This window comes from Oratosquilla oratoria, chromosome 10 (genome assembly GCF_046742065.1).
Source record: "Oratosquilla oratoria isolate Oo_2021 chromosome 10, ASM4674206v1, whole genome shotgun sequence".
Classification (NCBI taxonomy): Eukaryota; Metazoa; Arthropoda; class Malacostraca; order Stomatopoda; family Squillidae; genus Oratosquilla; species Oratosquilla oratoria.
Window position 1 is genome coordinate 43,217,691 of NC_134786.1, and position 8,049 is coordinate 43,225,739.

Consider the following 8,049-nt stretch of genomic DNA (forward strand, 5'->3'; position numbering starts at 1 on the left):
GAGAGAGGGGGAAGTGGGAGAGAGGTGAGGGGGAAGTGGGAGAGAGGTATGGAAGAAGAGGGAAAGGGGAAGATGGAAAAGGGGAGAGGGAGGGGAAGAGGGGAGAGGGGGCAAAGGGGAGAGAGAGGGGCAAAGGCGAGAGGGGGGTAAAGGGGAGAGGAAGGCAAAGGGGGAGAGAAGGGGACAGGGGACAGTTATTTTGGCCATCATCTAATAGAGTCGTTGAAGTCGACCACTCGACAACATTAAACAGGTCTGTGACAGAAACCGTAACAGGGACTAAGAAAAAAAAAAAAAAAATGCGAAGACCCTGGGAGCCTGGGCCTACTCCCCCCCCCCCAACGCCCCCCACCCCAAGTGCTGCGTCGGACAAATTCAATACGATCCTATTGAGGGCCCTCAGGCAGAACGCCGCTGCATGGCCGAGGGATGTGCCGTGGGAAGCGCGGAGAAAAAGAGGGAGAAGAGGGAGGAGGACAGGAGGAAGAAGAGGGAGAAGGAGAAGAGGGAGAAGGAGAAGAGGGAGAAGGAGAAGAGGGAGAAGGAGAAGAGGGAGGAGGAGAGGAGGGAGAGGATGAAGAGGGAGGAGAAGAGGGAGGAGGAGAAGAGAGAGAAGAGGGAGAAGAGGAAGCAGGAAAAGAGGGAGGCGGTAAGGGAGCAGAAGGAGAGAGGGAGGAGGAGGGGAGAGAGGAGGGGCGGGGAGAAGGGGAGGAGGTAGAAAAGGAAAAGGGTGAGGGAGGAAGGAGGAGAAGGGAAGGCAAGAAGAAAAAAGGAGAATAGTAAGGAGAAAAGAACGAAGGAAGTGAGAACGAAGGAAGGGATGGTGAAGAAAGGAAGGGGGAATGAAGGACGGGAAGGAGGGGGGAAGAGAAGAGACGGAAGGAGGAAGAAGGGAAGAAGGAGGGGGAGGAGGGGGAAGAAAAGGAACGGAAGGAGGAAGAAAGGAAGAAGGAGGGGAAGAAGGAGGGGAAGAAGGAGGGGAAAGAGGAGGGGGAAATTTATATCTCCCTGTCACCTCTCATAACTTTTACTCCCTATTCCCTTTTCTTCTACCTCCCTTCTGCCTCCCTGCCTCTTCTCATCCCATTCTATTTTCTTCACATCAACTTCCACCGCTCTGCGGTTGAAATTTGAGGCTTCTAGTGGGTTTCTCAGGTCAAATCTCCATCACAAAGACCTGAGAAATAAGGTCACCTTCATGCAATGCTAAGGACCCAACTAGTCTAATTAGTTGTCTCATGTATATGTGATATATGCATTTTACTAAAATATACATTCCCTATAAATCCAACAATTCGCATACTATATATATATATATATATATATATATATATATATATATATATATATATATAGTTTCATTACAAAATAGTGGGTTATACTCGCAACAAAAAATGAGCTCCGTTGGCGTGTAGCGGGAAGGTTGCGGGATTTCTTCTTCGTCCCTTAATATTAATTTCCGCAAGAAACATTACAAGGAAAAGTTGTTGGATTTGTCGTAGTATAGCTGCAAAAAATATACAAAATGCTGTGATGCGAGCGGCCGAGACGAAACTTCACAAATTCCAAATAAATAAATGCATAAAGAAAATGCCAAAAGTTAACAAATGAATATACCAACAAATAAACAGAAAGTTAACTAGTACATATACAAGCAAATGAATAAAATAATGAATAAATAAATAAATGAACATATGAATGAATAATACATTCCGGCGCCATTGAATGCATGGCTGCATTTTCAGTCATTCCACATCCATTTCATTACATAACCAATCTATTAGAATATTTACACTGAGCAGTCACGGCATTATAGTCATCCCGGGCTTAAACAATATATTCAAAATGTATTTCGAATTTTAATTCAAGTTTTAGCGGACACAAATATCGACAAGCGCTCGCTACCTGTGTGTGTGTGTGTGTGTGTGTGTGTGTGTGTGTGTGTGTGTGTGTGTGTGCGCGTGTGTGTGTATATGTGTGTGTGTGTGTGTGCGCCAGAGCAGATGTATGTACTAATGTGTGTATACACGTCTGATATGCATGCGACCAAGCGAGTTCCATTAAAACAATATAAAAAGCCCCTGTATACCTAAATAGACGCAAAGCTTCAAATCAACGCAGCAACACTGTAACCAAAAAACCGGAGCCGACAGAAATGGCAATCATGGCAATGGCATTCCAGTACATTCGTCTTCCCACCCAGGGGAATCCCGTGAATGGCACCCCTCCCTAAGAGAGAGAGAGAAATAGAGAGGGAGAGAGAGAGAGAGAGAAGAGAGAGGAGAAAAAGAGGAGAGAGAGAGGAGAGTGGAGAGTGAGGGAGATGAGGAGAGAAGAGAATGAGAAAGAGAAAGAGATGAGGAGAGAAGAGAATGTGAAAGGGAGAGAGAGAGAGAGGAGAGAGAAAGAGAGACGGAGAGAGGAAAGGAGAGGAGAGAGAGATGAGAGAGAGGGAGAAAGAGAGACAGAGAGGGGGAGGGGGAGAGAGGGGAGATAGTTGGGTAGGGAGAAAGGCATAGGGAAAGAGGTAGAAAGAGAAAGAGAGAGAAATAAAGTGAACGAGTTAAGAGGCAGACAGCAGGTCTCCCCTGGGCCTGCCCACCCCCGCCTCCCTCCCTCCATCCAGCACAATTAGGAGAAACATTCAACAACCAAATGACGTCATCACAGCAGAGGTCCATTCAATAAAAGGCCGATACTTTTACGTCCGATGGGCTGGCGGGCCATCACATGACAAATGTAATGCCCACAATCCCGGCCACAGAGTGAAATGCGGCCAATGCGTTCATTATGATGGCCAGTCGTGTTATGCAGAGGAATATGTATAGCTACTTTCCGTTTCACTATTTTTCATTTCGCCAACCTCAACTTCGCCCAAAAAATGCACTTTGCCAAAATTATTAGCCAAAATTAATTTCGCCCCACGGTTTTATTCAGCTTCTCTCAAATCATAAATCGGTTAAAAACCACTATTAACCCGATCAACTTCGGCGGTTAACTTAATTTTATTATGGTGAACGCCAGACAATTATATTGGGCTTCAGAGAAAACTCACGTTTTGGGAAGGTTTCAGAAGCCAAACTGAGCGACTTTTCTTTGTGGTCTTCACTCATTCTCCTCCTCGCCTTCCCCATCCTCTTCCTCCTGGTCGTCCTCTTCTTCTTCCTCCTCTCCCACCTCCTTTTCTTCTTCCTCCGCCAACTCCTCTTCTTCCTCCACCTACTCCTCTTCCACCTCCCACTCCGACTCATCTTCTTCCCCTCCTCTTCTTCCTCCCCCGTCCTCCTCCTCCTCCTCTTCTTCTTCGGACTCTCAATGGTTTAATGGACGCGACTTCCCACCAGAAGTTAAAAAGTTTCTGTGTCGGGTCCAAGTGCTGCAAATGACTTGGATTCCCCCCGCCACCCGACCCGACCCCAACCCTAAAGTCGACCTCTTTATTCCATCACACCATACGATTTCAATCACGTTGTGGAGCCCTTCCGTACCGAAGAAAGAAAAGGAAGAAAAAATGAGGAAGAAGAGGGAAGAAGGAAGAAGAGGAAGAAGGAAGAGGAGGGAGAAGAAAGACGAGGAAGACGAAAAAAGAGGAGTAATAAGAAAAAGATGAGGAAGAAGAAGAGAAAGAAGAAAGAAAAGAGGAGGAAGAAGAAAGAAGAAGAAAGGACAAGGAAGGAAGAAGAGGAATATGAAGAAGAAAGTTTGACATCGTAACAAAGGTCCTTTTAGAAGCTACCTGGCATCTGAAGAATTTTCTATTCTTAAAAAGGAGGGTGGGAGGGAGAGACAGAGAAAGAAAGCTAGAGAGGGAGAGGGGGAGAGGAGAGGAGAGGAGAGGAGAGGGGAGAGAGAGCAAGCGAGAGCTTACACCAGGAGACACTTAGCTGCGAACATGACCAACAGCTTCGCCCCACGACATCGTGAGTGCCAGTGGATTCGAACCCGCACCCAGCCCTGGAAACCGAGACGGAAACAAGCCCGCCACAACGATAGAAGCCCAATTTCCCAAACAGCTGACAGGCAAGTCTACATTTTTCGTCAGTATATTTTCTTTTCTCTCTTTATTTCTATCCACTATAAAGATATCATCAATGGTCATCTTATCTGAACCATCAACTAAAATACATTTATTTCCGAGTTACTCTTCTTCTGGTCTCATCAGATATCCACCTGTTGTTGTTGTTGTTGTCGTTCCCTAGACTGTCTGTCCGAGCAGTCCCGTCTCCCCAAGGAAGGCCACAGCCGAAACTGGGTTTTCCCACAAATCCTTTATAGAGTGTATGTTGTGTTGTTTGCGTGCATGATTGTGTATAATGCAGTCTTCCATCGCGGCGGTTCAATTACATTGCAAGTAAACCGAGGCATTCACACACAACCCAGCAGATTTTTCCTTGACTATGCGGTACTGCCGCAGTTTCCACGCGATTCAAACCATTGATGTGAACAGCGCCTACGATCAGAAACCTTACGAGCCCGCTTCCCTTCTACCTACAGTGCTCACCTACCCTCTCTCCACCCACACTTATTCCTCCCCAACATTCCTCCATAAGGCCTCCCTCCCTCCCTCCCTCATTCACTAATTTCCCCCGTCCCTCACTCATTCACTCATTTTCCAAGTCCCTCACTCCCTCCCTCCCTCCCTCCTCGTTCACTCATTTTCCCCGTCCCTCACTCATTCACTCATTTCCTCCCTCCCTCCCTCACCACCATCCCTCCCTAATTCACTCATTTCCCCCGTCCCTCAATCATTCACTCATTCCTCCCGTCCCTCACTCGTTCATCCACTCCCTCTTCCCTCCCTCCCTCCCTCTGTATCAACTGAGGATTAATGACAAACACCATCTATTCAACCCTATCATGTAGATAAAGAACAACTTCAGCATCCAGGAGGAAGAGGAATAAAAGGAGGGGTGAGGAAGAAGAAGAAGAGGGGGAGGAGGAAGAGAAGAGGGGTGAGGAAGAAGAAGAGGGGGAGGAGGAAGAGTAGAGGGGAGGAAGAAGAGGGGGAGGAAAAAAAGGAGTAGGTGTGAGGAAGAAGAGGAAGAAGAGGAGGGGAGAGGAAGAAGAGGAGGGGAGGAAGAAGAAGAAGGAAGGAAGAAGAGGAGGGGGAGGTAGAAGGGAGGGATGAAGAAGAGGAGGGGGAGGCAGAAGAGGGGGATGAAGAAGAGGAAGGGGAGGAAGAAGAGGAGTGGGAGGAAGAAGTGGAGTGGGATGAAGAGAAGGGGGAGGAAGAAGAGGGGGAGGGGGGTGAAGAAGAGGAGGAGTGGGGAGGAAGAAGAGAAGAGGCCTCATGAAGTACATGGCAGCATGGCATCCCTTCAGTACATTCCACGTTGGCGGAATCCAATGATCCCTGTTCAATTGCTTCAGCTTCTGGTTTGACAAGACCGATGTTGGTTCGATCCCTTCACGCTTCGCACACGTGAAAGTATGTGCTATGGTTATCGCACACGTTAAAAGAACGTGTTTACTCGTATATTCAGACTTCCTATCGTGCGAGGCACCAAGAGCTTCGCTGGTTGCTTCGTGTGATGTAACATCTACAAGAAGAAAGTCTTCTTGCTGTGGGGGGGAGAGGAGGAAGGGGAGGGAGGGGAGGAGAGACAGCAAGAAAAAAAAAGAGAAAGAAGAGTAAGTGAAAGAGCAAGAGATAGAGTATGAGTAAGAGAGAGAGAGAAAGAGAGAGAGAAGCACATGTGTAATCAATGTTCTAGTACGTTTGTACATATTATATATATATATATATATATATATATATATATATATATATAATATACACACACATTATGTAGATGGATACACCTCCATTCCCTCTTCCTCTCTACCTCCCCCTTCTCCTTCCTTCACCCGCTCCCTTATTTCCTTCCTCCCTCAACCCCTCCCTCCTTACATCATCCCTTCCCTTCCTCCATCGCCCGCTCCCTCACTTCCACCCTACCTTGCCCCCTTCCCCCTTCCCCCCCTCCCTCCTTCGTCTCCTTTCCTTCCTCCTTCACCCACTACCCTCCTCCTTCATATCCATCGCCAGGACCCGCCCTCGGAGTGCACGCCCGTCTAACCCCTCATATCCACAAGCATGGACCCTGTCTTGTCTTGTCTTGTCTTGTGTTGTCTGGCCCTGACTCCGAACTAATGCTCCACCTCCGTGTAATTCGAGCCCCGCTATGCAAATGTGATGTGTTCAGCCCCACCGTGATGATGAGGCTGGTGATGACGGTGATGGCTGGTGTTATGACACGCACTACAATTAAGGAGTGGTGGTGGTGAGTGTGGTGTTGGTAGTGAATGGTGGTGGTGGTGAGCGGTAATGAGTATGGCGATAGTAAAAGGAACGGTGAAAGTGGTGATAAGTGTGATGAAGGTGAAAGCCGTGGTAGTGATATCAGGTAATGACAGTGATGACATTTATGGTGACATCACAATACAACAACACACTACGTGGTCTCGATGATGATGACAACAATAGTGATGAACCGTGTTGGCACTGTGGTCATCACTTTGGTTGCTGGAAGTGGTGATGAGGACTGGAAAGCTGAAACAGTGGAAGATGGGGAAGCTGTGGTGGAATCAAGTGACGTCAAAGTGGAGGATGGAACAAGAGGTGGAGGAGCGTCTTAGAGGTGGACTGGATATTTGGGAGGATTGCAAGAATTGCAGGGTCCCCCATGCCGTGTGTGCGTACGTGCGTGTGTGTGTATGTGTGTGTGTGTATATGTGTGTATGTGTGTGTGTGTATGTGTGTGTATGTGTGTGTGTGTGTATGTGTGTGTGTGTGTGTAAACCCCCAAAATCGAAACATTCCCCTCGTCAAATTATCTCTTGACCCCTCCCCCCCCAAAAAAAAAAAAAAAATCTAAGACCAACCCCAACACAGCATTCCACGGGCTGCAATTCCTCCGACCAACCTCAACAACAACAATTCTGGAGTCCGGAGCCATCATTCCTGTACAAGCAATTAGACGAGCCGGAATGAAAACCCGCTACACGAAGTCCCGAGCGAAGTCCACCAGGGCCCGCCCTCGGCGCTCAACACCCGAGCCGGAGGCAGAAAAGATCGCTTGGCCTCACACGAGAGAAGAAAGGCAGAAGAGGAGAAGAGATGAAGAGAGGAGAAGAAAGGAGAAGAGAGGGAAGAGAGAAGAAGGAAAGAGAGAGAAGAGAGGAGAGAGGATAAGAGAAGATACAAGAGAGAAGAGAAAGGAAAACAGAGGAGAGAAGGGAAGAGAGATGGGAAGAAAGGAGTACGGGAGTGAGGAGAATTGAAAAGAGGAGATAGGAATGGAGGAGAGGGGAAGGGAGGGGATGGCAAGGGAGGAGAGGGAAGAGAGGAGAAGAGAGAAGATAGGGAAGAGAATTGAAGGGGAGAGGAGAAGAGATACAGAGAAGAGAGGAGAAGAGAAGGAGAGAAGAGAGAGGCGAAAACAGAAGAGAGGAGAGGGGAAGAGAGAAGGGAAGAGAGAAGGGAAGAGAGAAGGGAGGAGGGGAGAACGGGAGTGAGGAAATTGAAAAGAGGAGATGGGAATGGAGGAGAGGGGAAGGGAGGAGATGGAAAGGGAGAAGATGGGAAGGGAGAAGGGAAGATAGGAGATGGGAAGGGAGAAGGGAAGATAGGAGAAGTGAAAGGGATGAGATGGGATAGGAGAAGTGAAAGGAATGATATGGGAAGGGAGGAGAGGGCAAGCGAAGAGGTGGGAAGCGAGGAGAAGGGAAGGGGAGGGAAGGGAGAAGAGAAGAGGATAAAGAGAGGAAAACAGAGAGGAAAAAAAGGAAAAGAGGAGAGGAGGAGGAGGAACGAGGAGAAATGAGGAAAGAAGAGAAGACGAGAGGAGTGGAAAGTGAATCAGGTAATTTCAAAACGGGGTGAGGGAGAATGGGATAGGGTAAAAGGGGAAGAGGGGAAGAAAGAAGGAGGGGATAGGGAGGAAGGGGAGGGCGAAAAGAGGAAAGAATGGGGAGGAAAGAGAAGAGGAACTGTGGGGTGCAAATGGGGGACGAAGAGAAATGGGAGGAGAGAGAAGGAAAGGGGTAGGTGGATAAAAAGAGGGGGAG

At 48.0% G+C, this 8,049-nt stretch overlaps 1 protein-coding gene across 1 annotated transcript in view; it reads left to right on the forward strand.

The window, feature by feature from the left end:
- The first annotated feature begins 418 nt into the window (after positions 1 to 418).
- LOC143028878 (uncharacterized) overlaps positions 419 to 8,049 on the forward strand; it is a 14,161-nt gene continuing 6,530 nt past the window's right edge. The window contains exons 1-2 of the mRNA XM_076191236.1: positions 419 to 640; positions 5,608 to 5,635. Coding sequence (XP_076047351.1) covers positions 419 to 640; positions 5,608 to 5,635 — 250 coding nt within the window. The remainder of the gene's footprint in view (positions 641 to 5,607; positions 5,636 to 8,049) is intronic.